Raw genomic sequence first — 24,826 nt, forward strand, 5'->3', positions numbered from 1 at the left:
TGCATGTCGGTCATTTTGTTGATTCCCAACAAATCTTTTTCAGAATTACAAACACACAACAAGGAACTAGAGAAACCAACATATCTAGTTAAAGAAATACATCCTTCAATTACTGTTTGCGAAAGAGAAATAACAAAATTCAACTGACAAAATCCAAGATGGCTGACTGTTGGCCATTTTGTTTTCCTGGACCCAGTTGTTCAAAAGGTGATTAGGCTAATCACATTTTAACAACATTTTTTCAAATCCTGATAAAATAATTTCTTGTTGAACTAGCTTGACAAAACTTTATGAAATTCTGTAATTCAACTAGCTGGCATAGTTTAAAGATGATATACTCAAGGGTTTTGCAACAAATGAGAAATGAAATTTTCACTAAACAAGTGATTAAGCTAATCACCTTATGAACAACTGGGCCCTGATCAGACTCATTATTATATGGGCACAAGGGACCAAGGGAAACCTACATCAAGTTTCAGATATATGGAGCTGAAAAAAACTGTATCATGAATTATTCAAGTTTCTGGAGATTTCCTGACAACAAAGTTAAAGTACACACCTTTCATCATTTAATCATAAAACATGAATTTTTCTCTGCCAGTTAGCTTTACTGAAAAGTAATTTTCCAGTTCATCCACCTTAATGAAACTAATTTCCTTCCAGTAGCTAGATATGTGTTTTGAAGCTTGCAGCACAAAAGTTTTTGAGTGTGTTCTTGTAAGGTATCCATCCATTCCAAACTACCTGTATATGTGATATTGTAAGGTATCCATCTGAACCATTCCACACTACCTGTATATGTGATATTGTAAGGTATCCATCTGAACCATTCCACACTACCTGTATATTTGATATTGTAAGGTATCCATCTGAACCATTCCACACTACCTGTATATGTGATATTGTAAGGTATCCATCTGAACCATTCCACACTACCTGTATATTTGATATTGTAAGGTATCCATCTGAACCATTCCACACTACCTGTATATTTGATATTGTAAGGTATCCATCTGAACCATTCCAAACTACCTGTATATGTGATATTGTAAGGTATCCATCTGAACCATTCCACACTACCTGTATATGTGATATTGTAAGGTATCCATCTGAACCATTCCACACTACCTGTATATGTGATATTGTAAGGTATCCATCTGAACCATTCCACACTACCTGTATATTTGATATTGTAAGGTATCCATCTGAACCATTCCACACTAACTGTATATTTGATATTGTAAGGTATCCATCTGAACCATTCCAAGCTACCTGTATATTTGATATTGTAAGGTATCCATCTGAACCATTCCAAACTACCTGTATATTCGATATTGTAAGGTATCCATCTGAACCATTCCACACTACCTGTATATTTGATATTGTAAGGTATCCATCTGAACCATTCCACACTACATGTATATTTGATATTGTAAGGTATCCATCTGAACCATTCCACACTAACTGTATATTTGATATTGTAAGGTATCCATCTGAACCATTCCACACTACCTGTATATGTGATATTGTAAGGTATCCATCTGAACCATTCCAAACTACCTGTATATGTGATATTGTAAGGTATCCATCTGAACCATTCCAAACTACCTGTATATTTGATATTGTAAGGTATCCATCTGAACCATTCCACACTAACTGTATATTTGATATTGTAAGGTATCCATCTGAACCATTCCACACTACCTGTATATGTGATATTGTAAGGTATCCATCTGAACCATTCCAAACTACCTGTATATGTGATATTGTAAGGTATCCATCTGAACCATTCCACACTACCTGTATATGTGATAGTGTAAGGTATCCATCTGAACCATTCCACACTACCTGTATATTTGATATTGTAAGGTATCCATCTGAACCATTCCACACTACCTGTATATTTGATATTGTAAGGTATCCATCTGAACCATTCCACACTACCTGTATATGTGATATTGTAAGGTATCCATCTGAACCATTCCAAACTACCTGTATATTTGATATTGTAAGGTATCCATCTGAACCATTCCACACTAACTGTATATTTGATATTGTAAGGTATCCATCTGAACCATTCCACACTACCTGTATATGTGATATTGTAAGGTATCCATCTGAACCATTCCAAACTACCTGTATATGTGATATTGTAAGGTATCCATCTGAACCATTCCACACTACCTGTATATGTGATAGTGTAAGGTATCCATCTGAACCATTCCACACTACCTGTATATTTGATATTGTAAGGTATCCATCTGAACCATTCCACACTACCTGTATATTTGATATTGTAAGGTATCCATCTGAACCATTCCACACTACCTGTATATTTGATATTGTAAGGTATCCATCTGAACCATTCCACACTACCTGTATATTTGATATTGTAAGGTATCCATCTGAACCATTCCACACTACCTGTATATGTGATATTGTAAGGTATCCATCTGAACCATTCCACACTACCTGTATATGTGATATTGTAAGGTATCCATCTGAACCATTCCACACTACCTGTATATGTGATATTGTAAGGTATCCATCTGAACCATTCCACACTACCTGTATATTTGATATTGTAAGGTATCCATCTGAACCATTCCAAACTACCTGTATATTTGATATTGTAAGGTATCCATCTGAACCATTCCAAACTACCTGTATATTTGATATTGTAAGGTATCCATCTGAACCATTCCACACTACCTGTATATGTGATATTGTAAGGTATCCATCTGAACCATTCCACACTACCTGTATATTTGATATTGTAAGGTATCCATCTGAACCATTCCACACTACCTGTATATTTGATATTGTAAGGTATCCATCTGAACCATTCCACACTACCTGTATATGTGATATTGTAAGGTATCCATCTGAACCATTCCACACTACCTGTATATGTGATATTGTAAGGTATCCATCTGAACCATTCCACACTACCTGTATATTTGATATTGTAAGGTATCCATCTGAACCATTCCACACTACCTGTATATGTGATATTGTAAGGTATCCATCTGAACCATTCCACACTACCTGTATATTTGATATTGTAAGGTATCCATCTGAACCATTCCACACTACCTGTATATTTGATATTGTAAGGTATCCATCTGAACCATTCCACACTACCTGTATATGTGATATTGTAAGGTATCCATCTGAACCATTCCACACTACCTGTATATTTGATATTGTAAGGTATCCATCTGAACCATTCCAAACTACCTGTATATTTGATATTGTAAGGTATCCATCTGAACCATTCCACATGTACACTACCTGTATATTTGATATTGTAAGGTATCCATCTGAACCATTCCAAACTACCTGTATATTTGATATTGTAAGGTATCCATCTGAACCATTCCACACTACCTGTATATGTGATATTGTAAGGTATCCATCTGAACCATTCCACACTACCTGTATATGTGATATTGTAAGGTATCCATCTGAACCATTCCACACTACCTGTATATTTGATAGTGTAAGGTATCCATCTGAACCATTCCAAACTACCTGTATATTTGATATTGTAAGGTATCCATCTGAACCATTCCACACTACCTGTATATTTGATATTGTAAGGTATCCATCTGAACCATACAAACTACCTGTATATTTGATATTGTAAGGTATCCATCTGAACCATTCCACACTACCTGTATATGTGATATTGTAAGGTATCCATCTGAACCATTCCACACTACCTGTATATGTGATATTGTAAGGTATCCATCTGAACCATTCCAAACTACCTGTATATTTGATATTGTAAGGTATCCATCTGAACCATTCCACACTACCTGTATATGTGATATTGTAAGGTATCCATCTGAACCATTCCACATGTACACTACCTGTATATTTGATATTGTAAGGTATCCATCTGAACCATTCCACATGTACACTACCTGTATATTTGATATTGTAAGGTATCCATCTGAACCATTCCACACTACCTGTATATGTGATATTGTAAGGTATCCATCTGAACCATTCCACACTACCTGTATATTTGATATTGTAAGGTATCCATCTGAACCATTCCAAGCTACATGTATATTTGATATTGTAAGGTATCCATCTGAACCATTCCACACTACCTGTATATGTGATATTGTAAGGTATCCATCTGAACCATTCCACACTACCTGTATATGTGATATTGTAAGGTATCCATCTGAACCATTCCACACTACCTGTATATGTGATAGTGTAAGGTATCCATCTGAACCATTCCACACTACCTGTATATGTGATATTGTAAGGTATCCATCTGAACCATTCCAAACTACCTGTATATTTGATATTGTAAGGTATCCATCTGAACCATTCCACACTAACTGTATATGTGATATTGTAAGGTATCCATCTGAACCATTCCACACTAACCTGTATATTTGATATTGTAAGGTATCCATCTGAACCATTCCACACTACCTGTATATTTGATATTGTAAGGTATCCATCTGAACCATTCCACACTACCTGTATATGTGATATTGTAAGGTATCCATCTGAACCATTCCAAACTACCTGTATATTCCATGTCTACTTCAAAATTACTTTTAATATTTCCTGAATATTTAACAGAAATTTTAAGTTATTAATTTAATAGAAAGGCTATCATGTTGAGGATTAGATAAACTGCCCCTAAGACATTCAAGTATCCTTACGTTAAATAACCAGAACTGCCCCTAAGGCATTCAAGTATCCTTACATTAAATAACCAGAAGTAATATGGACTTCAGATCAGACTGAATCAAGAGTGTTTGGTGAACTATAATGTTTCATAATGACAGGACAACTTAAAGTACCAAATAATGATTACCATATGTAATTATTAGAAATGAATCAATATTCTAATTTCCATGGTGTACAGATAATCTACATTAAGATGTCACTGATGATTGAGAATGTGTGATTAGTCGTGCATGGTTATAAGTCTGGCACTGTGACAGAAATGATAATGACATCCAATTATGTCTGGTATGAATTAAGTCTGCTGAGACATGTAATCAGCCAACAGTGATGACGATGCTGATGATAGCGAGGCCAATGTCTACAAAAACAGTACATGTGCTGTGGACTTTAACATTTGTAATAATCAAGCATTATACAGAAAACAAGTGTTTGTGAAGCAGCAGCATTCCATAGATTTCTAAACAACATGTGACAAATCAGAAGAAAGTAGTTTATAAAATGTCGCTAGTGATACAGAAATTCTGCTTGCATGAAATATAACATATTTTACTCTATGCACTTATAATCAAATTATGGCAGAGGAAATAAACTTCCCATTCCCATCCCTGGACACAACAACATGTACAATAAGTATTTTCTTGTAAGACTTTAAACCAGACACACAAATCTCACAAATAAAGATTTTGGAGTTTAAAGTAATCACATGTCAATTTACAGATGTTAGAACAATATTGCATTGTTACCATTTCTGTGGTAACATTTCATACTCACTTTTTTATTAAGATATTTGTGTTTTTCTCCCCCTCCAATAATGTAGGAGCATGGCATGATCTTTTACATAAACACAGGAAGACTTTCAAGAGATACGCCCAACACAGAAATGTTACACCATCCAAAGCCCGTAGAATGATCACTTGTTTTACTGAATTCCTGGCAATGATAATAACTGTTGTGTAATCAGGGCTATGTTTGGGGAATCCTATACCATATGGCTACCACTGACAACACCACAGCTATACCATATGGCTACCACTGACAACACCACAGCTATACCATACTGACAACACAACAGCTATACCATATGGCTACCACTGACAACACCACAGCTATACCTTATGGCTACCACGTGCACTGACAACATCACAGCTATACCTTATGGCTACCACTGACAACACCACAGCTTTACCATATGGCTACCACTGACAACACCACAGCTATACTGTATGGCTACCACTGACAACACCACAGCTATACCGTATGGCTACTACTGACAACACCACAGCTATACCATATGGCTACTACTGACAACACCACAGCTATACCGTATGGCTACCACTGACAACACCACAGCTATACCATATGGCTACCACTGACAACATCAGCTATACCATACTGACAACACCACAGCTATACCATATGACTACCACTGACAACACCACAGCTATACCATATGGCTACCACTGACAACACCACAGCTATACTGTACTGACAACACCACAGCTATACCATACTGACAACACCACAGCTATACCATATGGCTACCACTGACAACACCACAGCTATACCATATGACTACCACTGACAACACCACAGCTATACCGTATTGCTACTACTGACAACACCACAGCTATACCGTATTGCTACTACTGACAACACCACAGCTATACCATATGGCTACCACTGACAACACCACAGCTATACCATATGGCTACCACTGACAACACCACAGCTATACTGTACTGACAACACCACAGCTATACCATACTGACAACACCACAGCTATACCATATGGCTACCACTGACAACACCACAGCTATACCATATGACTACCACTGACAACACCACAGCTATACCATATGACTACCACTGACAACAACACAGCTATACCATATGGCTACCACTGACAACAACACAGCTATACCATATGGCTACCACTGACAATAACACAGCTATACCATATGGCTACTACTGACAACACCACAGCTATACATTATTGCTACTACTGACAACACCACAGCTATACCATATGGCTATTACTGACAACAACACAGCTATACCATATGGCTACCACTGGCAACATGACAGCTATACCATATTTCTACTACTGACAACACAGCTATACCATATGGCTACTACTGACAACAACACAGCTATACCATATGGCTCCCACTGACAACACCACAGCTATACCATATGGCTACCAATGACAACATCACAGCTATACAGTATTGCTACTACTGACAACACCACAGCTATACCATATGGCTACTACTGACAACACAGCTATACCATATGGCTACTACTGACAACAACACAGCTATACCATATGGCAACTACTGACAACAACACAGCTTTACCATATGGTTACTACTGACAACAACACTGCTATACCATATGGCTACTACTGACAACGACACAGCTATACCATATGGCAACTACTGACAACAACACAGCTATACCATATGGCTACCAATGACAACACCACAGCTTCACCGTATGGCACTGACAACACCACAGCTATACCATATGGCAACTACTGACAACAACACAGCTATACCATATGGCTACCACTGACAACACCACAGCTATACCATATGGCTACCACTGACAACACCACAGCTATACCGTATGGCTACCACTGACAACACCACAGCTATACCGTATGGCTACCACTGAAAACACCACAGCTATACCATATGGCTACCACTGACAACACCACAGCTATACCATATGACTACCACTGACAACACCACAGCTACACTGTACTGACAACACCACAGCTATACCATATTGCTACTAATTACAACACAGCTATATATACCGTATGGCTACCACTGACAACACAACAGCTAAACCATATGGCTACCACTGACAACACCACAGCTATACCATATGGCTACCACTGACACACAACAGCTATACCATATGGCTACCACTGACAACACCACAGCTATACCATGCATATGGCTATACCTTTGTCATTGTTATGACTACTACTGGCAACTCAATTGGCTCCTATTTTCCTGAGACAACTCCATGGCTGCCACTAACAACACAGGATCCAAGTTTTTACAATCATTTTTCCACCAAATACATAATCATGTCACAAAAGATTGAACAAGTTTCAAGCTTTAAACATTTACATCAATAAATTAAAATCAAAATGGTATAAAATCTACTTGCTAACCTGATGAAATCTACCAATAGAGTGCCCGAGTGTAACAGTAATGGCCCTTGATGCTAATTGCTATTTTGCCTAACAAAATCAATTCTGTCAGTGCTGATTACTATAAAGTCTAGTACTGTAATAGCCCTAAATGCTAATTGTTATTTTGTCTAGTACATAATGGTCCTCAATGTTAATAGCTATTTTTGTTTAGTACAGTTATGGTCCTCAATGCTAATTGCTATTATGTCTAGTACAGTAATGGTCCTCAATGCTAATTGCTATTATGTCTAGTATGGTAATGGTCCTCAATGCTAATTGCTATTTTGCCTAATATAGTAATTTCTGTCAGTGTTAACTGCTATTATATCTAGTATGGTAAAGGCCCTCAATGTTAATTGCTATTTTGTTTAGTACTGTGTATATAGTCCTCAATGCTATTTGCTAATTTGTCTCTAGTACTGTGTAATAGCCATTAATGCTAATTGCTATTTTGTGTAGCACAGCATTCTCATTATGTTACTAACTAGATGAGACATGTAGCTGCATGCATGGTGATATTCTATATATATATATATACAGCTGTCCTGCCTGTAGACTTTCTATACAACAGAATGCCTTGAGAAGCAGTATAACACTTATTCTAGGACTGAACTCATTGATGTTTAGGTATAAATGACTCATTCACCAGAAAGCACTTGCATGTTGTGCCCATTTTGTCCCTGGCTGCGCCTAATATGATCAATAGTACTATAACTATCCCAACATTCATTCAGCAGCCATCTGTCCATATATCTCTTATGTCTGTAAAAACTGTGGAAAAGATGTACTACAGGATAACATACTGTGTACTGATGATGCCACATAGGGCAGTGTATACTATCTCTGTTGTCACCAGATCTGGACCTTTACTCTTCTCTCTGTGATGTCACTGGCTATAACTGGAGTTCCTATACAATATCTACACCCATCCCTTCACAACATGACTATAAACCAGTTCCTATACAATATCTACACCCATCCCTTCACAACATGACTATAAACCAGTTCCTATACAATATCTACACCCATCCCTTCACAACATGACTATAAACCAGTTCCTATACAATATCTACACCCATCCCTTCACAACATGACTATAAACCAGTTCCTATACAATATCTACACCCATCCCTTCACAACATGACTATAAACCAGTTCCTATACAATATCTACACCCATCCCTTCACAACATGACTATAAACCAGTTCCTATACAATATCTACACCCATCCCTTCACAACATGACTATAAACCAGTTCCTATACAATATCTACACCCATCCCTTCACAACATGACTATAAACCAGTTCCTATACAATATCTACACCCATCCCTTCACAACATGACTATAAACCAGTTCCTATACAATATCTACACCCATCCCTTCACAACATGACTATAAACCAGTTCCTATACAATATCTACACCCATCCCTTCACAACATGACTATAAACCAGTTCCTATACAATATCTACACCCATCCCTTCACGACTATAAACTATCTGTACACAGTCATCCCACTGGTATGCTGTATGGTCTATTTCAAATTTGCTGAATCTCATTTTTTATGATTTTAAGTTTTTATCTTTGAATCCTCAACAGAAAATCTTGAAGAGACCATGCATTACATGTGTAGATAACCCCAAATAATAGATAACCTTTTTCTGTCCCACTGACAGCTGTAGGGGGTGGGGATATACATGTAGCAAGGAAAGAGGAAGGGACTATAGAAGAGAGTAAGGGGGGGGGGGGGGGGGGGGAGGTTACAAGAGATTAGTGGTGGTGGTGGTGGTGGTGGGTGGAGGGGGCAGTGAGGATGGGGGAGGGATACAGAGATGTTTGACAAGCTGGAGATGGAGACAACACACCCTTACATATATGTCTGGGCAGCAGAGTATAAGGATACTTATCTTCATCTCAGCCAGACTTCTGGTTTAACATGCCACAAATTCATTACAACACACACAATATAAAAACGTATGTTTTTTGTTGGATAAGTAATTATTACTGTATATATATAATACCACAATCACTCAAACGCATGTGTTTATAGGTCAAATTAGCAAACTCATCAAATACAAACTGGACAAACAGTGACATTGACTTTAGGAACTCAACATCAACACATAACATTGATATTATCTTATTTGATATCTGTATACTATGCTTATATTTCTCAGAAACAAATGGACAGACCTCGTTAATACAGACCTCCTTTGATTTAATACAGACCTCGTTAATGCAAAGTTATATGTAGATTTCAGTAGATTGTTCACATTTCTTTTTTTAATCCACAACTTCTGATGTCTCGTTAAACTAGAAATGTATCATTCCTTCTCCTCTTAGTAACAGTTTGACTTACTGATGTCTCGTTAAACTAGAAATGTATCATTCCTTCTCCTCTTAGTAACAGTTTGTGACTTACTGATGTCTCGTTAAACTAGAAATGTATCATTCCTTCTCCTCTTAGTAACAGTTTGTGACTTACTGATGTCTCGTTAAACTAGAAATGTATCATTCCTTCTCCTCTTAGTAACAGTTTGTGACTTACTGATGTCTCGTTAAACTAGAAATGTATCATTCCTTCTCCTCTTAGTAACAGTTTGTGACTTACTGATGTCTCGTTAAACTAGAAATTTATGATTTCTTCCTTTCTTAGTAACACAATTTGAAATGATGCTCAGGACAAACTCAATCATAACAATGAAGGGGAGATATATTATATATTATATAATTATTAACATTTAATTAAGGCAATTTCAGCTCTGTTCAAATCTTGTGTGTTATGTTGGGGTTTAGTGTATATTTAACAGTGTTAAAGTTTATTATTTCAAAGTATAACATTCCTAAGATGTAATTAAACCATATGTCACTCTATGATTAAAACGGTAACATCTGGCTGTGTGCTTCTAATGGACCAATACAGGCTATACTGGATTTCAGCAAAGACTGTTTATCTGGCAGGCATCTAAACCACACACCACTTCTGCTGGCAGACAAATACCATAGAGCTAATGATAAACACAAATTTGTCTGGGCTATAGTGTATACTGTACAGGTTACATACCCCAGTGTGTAACAGACATGTACCGTACAGGTTATAAATAGGGCCCCAGTGTGTAACAGACATGTACCGTACAGGTTACATTAAACACCCCAGTGTGTATCAGACATGTACCGTACAGGTTATAATTAGGGCCCCAGTGTGTGACAGACATGTACCGTACAGGTTACATACCCCAGTGTGTAACAGACTTGTACCGTACAGGTTATAATTAGGGCCCCAGTGTGTAACAGACATGTACCGTACAGGTTACATACCCCAGTGTGTAACAGACTTGTACCGTACAGGTTATAATTAGGGTCCCAGTGCACGTGTGTAACAGACATGTACTGTACAGGTTACATACCCCAGTATGTAACAGACATGTACCGTACAGGTTATAATTAGGGCCCCAGTGTGTAACAGACATGTACCGTACAGGTTATAATTAGGGCCCCAGTGTGTAACAGACATGTACCGTACAGGTTACATACCCCAGTGTGTGACAGACATGTACCGTACAGGTTATTATTAGGGCCCCAGTGTGTAATAGACATGTACCGTACAGGTTATTATTAGGGCCCCAGTGTGTAACAGACATGTACCGTACAGGTTATTATTAGGGCCCCAGTGTGTAATAGACATGTACCGTACAGGTTATTATTAGGGCCCCAGTGTGTAACAGACATGTACTGTACAGGTTACATACCCCAGTGTGTAACAGACATGTACTGTACAGGTTACATACCCCAGTGTGTGACAGACATGTACCGTACAGGTTATAATTAGGGCCCCAGTGTGTGACAGACATGTACCGTACAGGTTACATACCCCAGTGTGTAACAGACATGTACCGTACAGGTTATAATTAGGGCCCCAGTGTGTAACAGACATGCACCGTACAGGTTATAATTAGGGCCATTAGGGCCCCAGTGTGTAACAGACATGTACCGTACAGGTTACATACCCCAGTGTGTAACAGACATGTACCGTACAGGTTATAATTAGGGCCCCAGTGTGTAACAGACATGTACTGTACAGGTTACATACCCCAGTATGTAACAGACATGTACCGTACAGGTTATAATTAGGGCCCCAGTGTGTAACAGACATGTACTGTACAGGTTACATACCCCAGTATGTAACAGACATGTACCGTACAGGTTATAATTAGGGCCCCAGTGTGTAACAGACATGTACCGTACAGGTTATAATTAGGGCCCCAGTGTGTAACAGACATGTACCGTACAGGTTACATTACCCCAGTGTGTGACAGACATGTACCGTACAGGTTATTATTAGGGCCCCAGTGTGTAATAGACATGTACCGTACAGGTTATTATTAGGGCCCCAGTGTGTAATAGACATGTACCGTACAGGTTATTATTAGGGCCCCAGTGTGTAACAGACATGTACCGTACAGGTTACATACCCCAGTGTGTAACAGACATGTACTGTACAGGTTACATACCCCAGTGTGTGACAGACATGTACCGTACAGGTTATAATTAGGGCCCCAGTGTGTGACAGACATGTACCGTACAGGTTACATACCCCAGTGTGTAACAGACATGTACCGTACAGGTTATAATTAGGGCCCCAGTGTGTAACAGACATGCACCGTACAGGTTATAATTAGGGCCATTAGGGCCCCAGTGTGTAACAGACATGTACCGTACAGGTTACATACCCCAGTGTGTAACAGACATGTACCGTACAGGTTATAATTAGGGCCCCAGTGTGTAACAGACATGTACTGTACAGGTTACATACCCCAGTATGTAACAGACATGTACCGTACAGGTTATAATTAGGGCCCCAGTGTGTAACAGACATGTACTGTACAGGTTACATACCCCAGTATGTAACAGACATGTACCGTACAGGTTATAATTAGGGCCCCAGTGTGTAACAGACATGTACCGTACAGGTTATAATTAGGGCCCCAGTGTGTAACAGACATGTACCGTACAGGTTACATACCCCAGTGTGGGACAGACATGTACCGTACAGGTTATTATTAGGGCCCCAGTGTGTAATAGACATGTACCGTACAGGTTATTATTAGGGCCCCAGTGTGTAACAGACATGTACCGTACAGGTTATTATTAGGGCCCCAGTGTGTAATAGACATGTACCGTACAGGTTATTATTAGGGCCCCAGTGTGTAACAGACATGTACCGTACAGGTTACATACCCCAGTGTGTAACAGACATGTACTGTACAGGTTACATACCCCAGTGTGTGACAGACATGTACCGTACAGGTTATAATTAGGGCCCCAGTGTGTGACAGACATGTACCGTACAGGTTATAATTAGGGCCCCAGTGTGTAACAGACATGTACCGTACAGGTTACATACCCCAGTGTGTAACAGACATGTACTGTACAGGTTACATACCCCAGTGTGTGACAGACATGTACCGTACAGGTTATTATTAGGGCCCAAGTGTGTAATAGACATGTACCGTACAGGTTATAATTAGGGCCCCAGCGTGTAACAGACATGTACCGTACAGGTTATGATTAGGGCCCCAGTGTGTAACAGACATGTACCGTACAGGTTATAATTAGGGCCCCAGTACTAGTGTGTAACAGACATGTACCGTACAGGTTATAATTAGGGCCCCAGTGTGTAACAGACATGTACCGTACAGGTTATAATTAGGGCCCCAGTACTAGTGTGTAACAGACATGTACCGTACAGGTTATAATTAGGGTCCCAGTGTGTAACAGACATGTACTGTACAGGTTATAATTAGGGCCCCAGTGTGTAACAGACATGTACCGTACAGGTTATAATTAGGGCCCCAGTGTGTAACAGACATGTACCGTACAGGTTATGATTAGGGCCCCAGTGTGTAACAGACATGTACCGTACAGGTTATGATTAGGGCCCCAGTTTGTAACAGACATGTACCGTACAGGTTATAATTAGGGCCCCAGTGTGTAACAGACATGTACCGTACAGGTTATGATTAGGGCCCCAGTGTGTAACAGACATGTACCGTACAGGTTATGATTAGGGCCCCAGTGTGTAACAGACATGTACCGTACAGGTTACATACCCCAGTGTGTAACAGACATGTACTGTACAGGTTACATACCCCAGTGTGTAACAGACATGTACCGTACAGGTTATGATTAGGGCCCCAGCGTGTAACAGACATGTACTGTACAGGTTATAATTAGGGCCCCAGTGTGTAACAGACATGTACCGTACAGGTTATAATTAGGGCCCCAGTGTGTAACAGACATGGACTGTACAGGTTACATACCCCAGTGTGTAACAGACATGTACTGTACAGGTTACATACCCCAGCGTGTAACAGACATGTACTGTTCAGGTTATGATTAGGGCCATTAGGGCCCCAGTATGTAACAGAAAGTCTTGACGCCATGACCTTCAATCTTTATACTGAAGCTATGACCTTCAATCTTTACACTGAAGCCATGACCTCCAAACGTTACACTGAAGCCATGACCCCCAAAATTTACACTGAAGCCATGACCTTCAAACTTTACACTGAAGCCATGACCTCCAAACTTAAAAATACACTTAAGCCATGACCTCCAAATTAACTTTACAAAGAAGCAATGACCTCCAAACTTTACACTGAAGCCATGACCCCCAAACTTTATACTGAAGCCATGACCTTCAAACTTTACACTGAAGCCATGACCTTCAAACTTTACACTGAAGCCATGACCTCCAAACTTTACACTGAAGCCATGACCCCCAAACTTTACACTGAAGCCATGACCCCCAAACTTTACACTGAAGCCATGACCTCCAAACTTTACACTGAAGCCATGACCCCCAATCTTTACACTGAAGCTATGACCTTCATTCTTTACACTGCCAGTCTAACCTATTAAGATATAGCTATCTGGACATCATTGTTCAGCTTAGTCCTGTGCTACTGAACTTGTGCAATGTTATCCAATACACATGGCAGAACTGCAGGCAAGTACTAAATATCATTCTTAATGGGGCAGATTTGAAATTTTACGATAATGTTTCTGTAATAAACACATAGCATCTACTTACCCACAACCATCAAGGTGAACTCAAACCCCTTCTTGACAGACTTCCTGTACACCTGGTTTGGTAAACTGGCGAATCCAACGTAACCATCCAACTCTTTCGTACCATCCCCATACTTTTTATCCTTTTCCTTGTCTTTGCCGTGGTCTATTTCCTTGCGTGGAGGTTCTTGGATTCTTTCACGATCTACTCCAAAACGAGAACTGGGATCAAACTTTGGCAGTTGTGCTGAGTTATCACCACCTTTAAAGAAGGCTTCTCGCTTGGCAGCATTAATCTGGAAAAAAACAACAACATTTATATGAAAACACACTAGTAATAATACTGAATTGATACATCCCAGTAACGATACTGAATTAATACGTCCCAGTAACGATACTGAATTGATACCTCCCAGTAACAATACTGAATTAATACGTCCCAGTAATGATACTGAATTGATACCTCCCAGTAACAATACTGAATTGATACGTCCCAGTAACAATACTGAATTGATACCTCACAATAACGATACTGAATTGATACGTCCCAGTAACGATACTGAATTGATACCTCCCAGTAACGATACTGAATTGATACGTCCCTGTAACGATACTGAATTGATACGTCCCTGTAACAATACTGAATTGATACATCCCAGTAACGATACTGAATTGATACGTCACAGTAACAATACTGAATTGATACGTCCCAGTAACAATACTGAATTGATACGTCCCAGTAACAATACTGAATTGATACGTCCCAGTAACAATACTGAATTGATACCTCACAATAACGATACTGAATTGATACGTCCCAGTAATGATACCGAATTGATACGTCCCAGTAACGATACTAAATTGATATGTCACAGTAACGATACTGAATTGATACGTCACAATAACGATACTGAATTGATACGTCCCTGTAACGATACTGAATTGATACGTCCCTGTAACAATACTGAATTGATACATCCCAGTAACGATACTGAATTGATACGTCACAGTAACGATACTGAATTGATACGTCCCTGTAACAATACTGAATTGATACGTCCCAGTAACGATACTGAATTGATACGTCCCAGTAACGATACTGAATTGATACGTCCCAGTAACGATACTGAATTGATACGTCCCAGTAACAATACTGAATTGATACGTCCCAGTAACAATACTGAATTGATACCTCCCAGTAACAATACTGAATTGATACGTCCCAGTAACAATACTGAATTGATACCTCACAATAACGATACTGAATTGATACGTCCCAGTAATGATACTGAATTGATACGTCCCAGTAACGATACTAAATTGATACGTCACAGTAACGATACTGAATTGATACGTCACAATAACGATACTGAATTGATACGTCCCTGTAACGATACTGAATTGATACGTCCCTGTAACAATACTGAATTGATACATCCCAGTAACGATACTGAATTGATACGTCACAGTAACGATACTGAATTGATACGTCCCAGTAACAATACTGAATTGATACGTCCCAGTAACAATACTGAATTGATACGTCCCAGTAACAATACTGAATTGATACCTCACAATAACGATACTGAATTGATACGTCCCAGTAATGATACCGAATTGATACGTCCCAGTAACGATACTAAATTGATATGTCACAGTAACGATACTGAATTGATACGTCACAATAACGATACTGAATTGATACGTCCCTGTAACGATACTGAATTGATACGTCCCTGTAACAATACTGAATTGATACGTCCCAGTAACGATACTGAATTGATACGTCCCTGTAACGATACTGAATTAATACGTCACAGTACCGATACTGAATTAATACGTCCCTGTAACGATACTGAATTGATACGTCACAGTAACGATACTGAATTGATACGTCCCAGTAACAATACTGAATTGATACGTCACAGTAACGATACTGAATTGATACATCCCTGTAACGATACTGAATTGATACGTCCCTATAACGATACTGAATTGATACGTCCCTGTAACGATACTGAATTGATACCTCCCAGTAACGATACTGAATTGATACGTCCCAGTAACAATACTGAATTAATACGTCCCAGTAACGATACTGAACTGATACGTCCCTGTAACGATACTGAATTGATACCTCCCAGTAACGATACTGAATTGATACGTCCCAGTAACAATACTGAATTAATACCATATCATCACAGGATGCCTAATTTTTCTATTTGCCTTAAGGGGCATCTAAACAACAAATCCAGCCAAAACAGTTGATATTTTACAAGGCTATAAATCCCTACTAGTGTGCAATTTAATAGAAGTAACTTGATAAAATTTTGATATGTATCATGTCAAACTGTGGGCCTTGTTGTTGATATCTAATTTGTTCAGTTGTTTGTAAATTTCAACAAAACATGGGAAAAATATATGTTTCTGGGGGACATAATTAACTCATTTGTATCGCATTTATTGTGCAAAACAGTCATGTCGTTTTGCTCACAAGAGTCTAAAGCACAAAGTAGGAGCATTGGTTTGACTAGATTTGGCTTTATGATATGTATTAACACTGATTTTATTTTGACCTTGAAATGCAAATGGCGGTTGTGAATAATATCACACAATTATGGCATATAAGAAGGTATTTCAAACGTCAAATATGCTCTTATTAGATACTATAAAGAACTCTAGACATGGCAGGAAGACTGTTTTTAGGAAAAATTGTTCCTCCGTTCAGTTTAGGGTAAAAGATATATATTTCTGAAAAAGGCCCAAAACTCACCAGTTTGACAATTTGTCTTAAAAAGGTCATTCTTACTATAATCAGATGTCTAAAAAGTATGATATAGGAGCATTTTTAATGGTTGAAATGGCCCCCTTTATGCCATATTTGTGTAATATCATCCACAGCCGCCATTTGCATTTCAAGGTCAAAACAAAATATGTGTTTATACCTACATAAAGTCAAATCCGGGCAAACAAATGCTCCTACCTTGTGCTATAGATACATGTGAGCATGACAGCTGGGCTATTTTTCATTTTTGGTTATTTTTGTGACTCAGAATTATTCCATGCTACAACGTACCAAAAAGTAACTCTATAGAAGAAATTGTTATCATCTACATCAAATTATTTGTGATTTTAAGACACTACATGTCCAATCAAACATTTTGGTATATTATAATTATATGACTATTTTTGTGCAAATTTTAATATATTTATTCGTGTTTGAAATTCAACATTATTCTGCTATATAGATGACCCTTAATCTGTTTATTTTCACTATAATGGTGTTCGACTACACATTCCAGAAATAACTTGCTGAACAGGAAGGCTTTCACACAGGAAATCCACTTCCCTCTCAATGTGATCATGACCTTGCCCTTCTGCTGTCGGTCAACTCATGATCGATCAACATAAACCACATAAATGTACAGGTCAATATCCAGTTTGGGGCACAAATCAATCCCATTTAAACTATTGTGAGTATCAACATCTATTTGGTAAGAATTTGCAATTAAAAGGTTAAATATCCTGGATGTGATGACTAATCCTATAGCAGTGTGGCCATGGTTAACTGGTTTTTGCAAGGCAGCTCTCTTTAGGGTATATGTATGTTATATGTGTACAATGTTTGAATACGTTGTATGTGTACAATGTTTGAATATGTTGTATGTGTACAATGTTTGATTACGTTGTATGTGTACAATGTTTGAATATGTTGTATGTGTACAATGTTTGAATACGTTGTATGTGTACAATGTTTGAATATGTTATATGCGTACAATGTTTGAATATGTTGTATGTGTACAATGTTTGAATACATTGTATGTGTACAATGTTTAAATACGTTGTATGTGTACAATGTTTGAATACGTTGTATGTGTACAATGTTTGAATATGTTGTATGTGTACAATGTTTGAATATGTTGTATGTGTACAATGTTTGAATACGTTGTATGTGTACAATGTTTGAATATGTTGTATGTGTACAATGTTTGAATATGTTGTATGCATACAATGTTTGAATATGTTGTATGTACTACATATATCTGGATGATGGAAATATCTTCCTCAGAAATTCATCTGGATAATAAATAATGAAATAATAGTATGCAGAGGTTTTACCATCTGAAAATTAATTTCACAAGCATAATGGTATCATATTACAATGTTGTTCTTAAAACACCCAATCCCTCTAACTCGATCCTTAGTTTTTAATACATTACAGAAGAACCCCGGGATTAATTTATCACCATAGCCCACTTCTTTATACTTATACAACATATACTCCATAAAACGATAAGAAATATAACTAAGTTTTTATCAGCCTCCATCAGAACATCTCCATGGCTAGGCTGGTGTGAACCTGTGGTACCAGTGATACTCTGATAATGACCCCCTAGGGATTCCTGATAACTCTATATCCCCAAAGTGTATCTAATGAGTGCCATCTCTTGGCTGGGGTGTTCCTGGGGAAAGATAGGGTACTCCACCTTTGACCTTCCTCCAAAGATAGAAGGGAATGAAGAGATACCAGGAAATAATTTTCTCAGAACAAAAATTGAATATATGACCATGCTGTATACCTTTCTTCAGAACAAATTACAAAGGTAAAATGCATTATAATTTGTAGATTTGTCACAATGTTAGAGTAGGAGAATCTGGGACTCAAGATCACTTCGGCATCAGTTCCCAAGCTAGAAAGGGATAAAATTTGGGTAAGATAATCTCGGACTAAAGGTCACTTCAGCATCAGTTCCCAAGCTAGATAGGGACAACGTAAGGTTAGGAGATACTGGGATTGCATATTAGTTCAGTATATGAGGGAATGCCTGTGTATTAGTACATTGTAGAAGTAAGCTCTCTGTGTTAACATTATCACTACGGATAAGATATCAAGACAAATGTTGATGAAAACCAGAAGGTCTGGGAATCTCTGGGTGCTAGCTGGGGAACATGGTGTGCCCTTAATTATCATAGCAGGTTATCACCACAATTACTTCACTTATATCAAAGCCCAGAAATAAAAGGTGTCAGCATCAGGCTGATAGATCTTATTAGACCTTTGAAGACAGCTAAAGTTGACACTTGATGTTAGAGCCAGCTGACACTGAAACCTGAAGATATTATAACTTCATCTCTCAGCTTGTGTCAGTGGACAGACACTCCATATTGAGTGGTCTTGACCTTATGCTAATGTGAGGTTCTTTGTTAACATTAGAATTTCGACTATAGATATTGTTAATTGAACTTGAATTTGTGTACACATCTTAAGTTTTTTCAGTTCTCAAGGTAAATAATGATTTTTATTAACATCCATAAAGTAATAACAACAATAAATACATCAGGTTTATCTGTGTACAAGAGTCATTGCAACATTTGAAGACCGGCTGGTCTCTTTGACAAGCTCTGACTGATGAATCTTAAAGATATCAGACAAAGAGCCCAGTTATCTTTAAACATTGTAACAACACTCTTATTGTTAAGTATACTGTTTGTGTCAAGATAAACCTGGTATATTTATATATCCAAACTGATGATATCATTACAGCATTGTTTTTTTTTAGAAATATTCCACCAATGACCATTTTGTCCATCTTCGCATCTATAGTGTAAAGATATTTCGATAGATGACAGGATATCTACCTGGGCTGTTACCATGGGAAACTTACATTTGATGTCACCTGTGGTGTAAAGAGAGGTCTAGATGACAGGATATCTACCTGGGCTGTTACCATAGGAAACTTACATTTGATGTCACCTGTGGTGTAAAGAGAGGTCTAGATGACAGGATATCTACCTAGGCTGTTACCATGGGAAACTTACATTTGATGTCACCTGTGGTGTAAAGAAAGGTCTAGATGACAGGATATCTACCTAGGCTGTTACCAAGGGAAATTTACATTTGATGTCACCTGTGGTGTAAAGAAAGGTCTAGATGACAGGATATCTACCTAGGCTGTTACCATGGGAAACTTACATTTGATGTCACCTGTGGTGTAAAGAAAGGTCTAGATGACAGGATTGTCACCTGCGGTGTAAAGAGAGGTCTAGATGACAGGATATCTACCTAGGCTGTTACCATGGGAAACTTACATTTGATGTCACCTGTGGTGTAAAGAGAGGTCTAGATGACAGGATATCTACCTGGGTTGTTACCAAGGGAAACTTACATTTGATGTCACCTGCGGTGTAAAGAGAGGTCTAGATGACAGGATATCTACCTAGGCTGTTACCATGGGAAACTTACATTTGATGTCACCTGCGGTGTAAAGAGAGGTCTAGATGACAGGATATCTACCTGGGTTGTTACCAAGGGAAACTTACATTTGATGTCACCTGTGGTGTAAAGAGAGGTCTAGATGACAGGATATCTACCTGGGCTGTTGTTACCAGGGGAAACTTACATTTGATGTCACCTGCGGTGTAAAGAGAGGTCTAGATGACAGGATATCTACCTGGGCTGTTACCATGGGAAACTTACATTTGATGTCACCTGTGGTGTAAAGAGAGGTCTAGATGACAGGATATCTACCTGGGCTGTTGTTACCAGGGGAAACTTACATTTGATGTCACCTGCGGTGTAAAGAGAGGTCTAGATGACAGGATATCTACCTGGGCTGTTACCAAGGGAAACTTACATTTGATGTCACCTGCGGTGTAAAGAGAGGTCTAGATGACAGGATATCTACCTAGGCTGTTACCATGGGAAACTTACATTTGATGTCACCTGTGGTGTAAAGAGAGGTCTAGATGACAGGATATCTACCTGGGTTGTTACCAAGGGAAACTTACATTTGATGTCACCTGTGGTGTAAAGAGAGGTCTAGATGACAGGATATCTACCTGGGCTGTTGTTACCAGGGGAAACTTACATTTGATGTCACCTGCGGTGTAAAGAGAGGTCTAGATGACAGGATATCTACCTGGGCTGTTACCATGGGAAACTTACATTTGATGTCACCTGTGGTGTAAAGAGAGGTCTAGATGACAGGATATCTACCTGGGCTGTTGTTACCAGGGGAAACTTACATTTGATGTCACCTGCGGTGTAAAGAGAGGTCTAGATGACAGGATTGTCACCTGTGGTGTAAAGAGAGGTCTAGATGACAGGATATCTACCTGGGCTGTTACCAAGGAAACTTACATTTGATGTCACCTGTGGTGTAAAGAGAGGTCTAGATGACAGGATATCTACCTGGGCTGTTGTTACCAGGGGAAAACACAATAATTTTCCTTCATTAAGTTATGTTACCTTCAAATTAGTTGTGAGATACTTTTTAAGACTATCAAGAATAGAGCTACAAGAATAGAGCTACAAGAATAGAGAAACACAGTGACTGTAAACCTACTAACCTTGAAGGGTAGAACTAGTTTATTGTATACAATACCCTACCTCTGACTGTAAACCTACTAACCTTGAAGGGTAGAACTAGTTTATTGTACAATACCCTACCTCTGACTGTAAACCTACTAACCTTGAAGGGAAGAACTAGTTTATTGTATACAATACCCTACCTCTGACTGTAAACCTACTAACCTTGAAGGGTAGAACTAGTTTATTGTACAATACCCTACCTCTGACTGTAAACCTGCTAACCTTGAAGGGTAGAACTAGTTTATTGTACAATACCCTACCTCTGACTGTAAACCTACTAACCTTGAAGGGTAGAGCTAGTTTATTGTACAGTACCCCTGCCCCTGACTGTGAACCTGCTAACCTTGAAGGGTAGAACTAGTTTATTGTACAATACCCTACCTCTGACTGTAAACCTGCTAACCTTGAAGGGTAGAGCTAGTTTATTGTACAATACCCTACCTCTGACTGTAAACCTACTAACCTTGAAGGGTAGAACTAGTTTATTGTACAATACCCCTACCCTGAACAAAAATCTTCTTACCTCGATGGGTATGACTTTTTACCAGTTATTGAACACCCCCCCCCCCCCCCCCCATGTTTTTCATGCAAAGTTTTGTTTTGCAGATGTTTTCTACAGTTTGAAAACTTCAGTGTTCCTTTTCCAGATTATTATGGGATGGGGACTTACAACTGGAGGGTGAATCTCCTTGTTTTCCATCTGAACAGGGGCGGGTGTAGGTTTGTCGCTGGTGTATCGACCCACCCCGGTCATGGAGCTCACGCTGCTTGCAGGAGATGGTGACTCAGATTTGTCACCGTTTGTGGTGCCGTTACTATTAGATGGTGGTAGTGTGGTGCTTCGTTCAGATAAGGGACTCGCTCGATTGTCTACCACCTTTGGTTTTTCTGCTTCTTCCTTTCGGAAACTTGATCGTAGAAGGCGTGTTCGTTCTGCGACAGAGGGAGGTTTTTCAGGGAGAGGTGGGGCGGGGCCCCTTGTGCCAGTAGAAGCAGGTGCAGGGGCGGGGTTTGTTGCTGTTGTAGATGCCATGTGGGTTAAATCAGGTTGTCCAATGAAGACTTGATGCAACTTTTAACAACACTTAATTGATATATATTTCCACAACCTCCAGTCGAAATATTGCACACAGATGTTTTAGTACTGATAAATTCCAATTCGAATCACAGGAAGTGGGGTATTTTGCTGGCAGACAGAAGGCAAAAAAAAAGGCCCACTGGAGTCTGAGCCACAACACAGATCACACAACAAAATACACAACACAATTAATCCCGAGAACTCAGTAATACTCCTCTGTAGACTAAACTCATCATCGCCATCACAAAATGTATCCCTTCCACATCTGTTAACTTACACAAAAACTTCCTCTCCAACTAACATGGAGGAGGAAACTTACACAGAATGTACTCAGTAATGCAAGTGCCAAATTCTTTAGCCAAGCCTAGGGGTGAAATTTAATCTCCTCCACACACAGTGCAACTTTCTCAGTCTGCCATCACTTTCCCTATCTGTAGCAGTCCATACAGCTCTGGGACCCTGGGGAGGCAGCTCAGGGCAATTTTAGGCACTACAAAACTCACTGAATGGACGGCCTGTTCCTTAGGTAGAAAAAATATTTCCTTTCGTTGTTTATGCTGCAGCAAGAAAATCCACTTTGACTGGTGTACATTAGAATTATAGCAGTATGTATGAGGTTAATCTGTTCCTGACAGTATATACACAGGGCCCAGTATTACAGGCCGGATGTACAAATATTGAGAAAGCCGGTCTTGGTTTTAGGGAGTAATGACCTTAATATTAAACCATGACCTCATCCCCTGGCTGACACCACATGTGTATCCCTATACACCAGTACTGAATTCACAAAACAATATGATATTAATTAGGTAACACTGTACACTACTCGGTTCATATCCCTTATGGTTTTTACATCCAATCTTGTTTTTATAAGATTTAGCCCAATGTCATCGCTGCCAGTTTATGTTATAATATTCAGTCGACACTTTAGAAATGTCTCAATTAGCCAACAATGGCCCTTAAGTTGTCAAGTACAAGCCCTCCTTTAAAGACTGGCTGTATTTCAGCATGTACCAAATATATATCAGCTGTTATATCACTCATCCGACATTTTCTCATCAGTTGTTCATCATTCCTTTTATATTACTCCTGAACTTTTATCAAACACTTGATCAGGGAATATACCAGCTGTTCTACACCCTTAGGAAGTTTCTCTGATCTTATACTACAAATACGGTACACCAGCCTACTGTAAATCCTCAGTTAATCCACGGCAATGTAGATCCAAAGTTTGTACCTCAGAGTATAAAAACCTCCAATCTTATAACATGCCAGGTCAGTTATTCTAGCAATGCGGTATATTCCTCCAGTACACCGTTTAATCACAACTATTGAAGCACTTCAATATGTACACACATAGATTTTGAGATGCAC

The 24,826-nt window shown here is 38.8% G+C and overlaps 1 protein-coding gene across 3 annotated transcripts in view; it reads right to left on the reverse strand.

Moving 5' to 3' along the window:
• LOC117337883 (septin-7-like) overlaps window positions 1-24,826 on the reverse strand; it is an 86,447-nt gene that overhangs the window by 27,855 nt on the left and 33,766 nt on the right. For 2 of the 3 annotated variants that reach the window (XM_033899028.1, XM_033899027.1), the window contains exon 2: window positions 15,025-15,298. In XM_033899028.1, the coding sequence (XP_033754919.1) occupies window positions 15,025-15,298 (274 nt within the window). Of the gene's footprint in view, window positions 1-15,024; window positions 15,299-23,044; window positions 24,128-24,826 lie in introns of those variants that run through there. The other variant, XM_033899026.1, reaches the window with a different exon arrangement.

The sequence above is a fragment of the Pecten maximus genome, chromosome 11 (genome assembly GCF_902652985.1).
Source record: "Pecten maximus chromosome 11, xPecMax1.1, whole genome shotgun sequence".
NCBI classification, from domain to species: domain Eukaryota; kingdom Metazoa; phylum Mollusca; class Bivalvia; order Pectinida; family Pectinidae; genus Pecten; species Pecten maximus.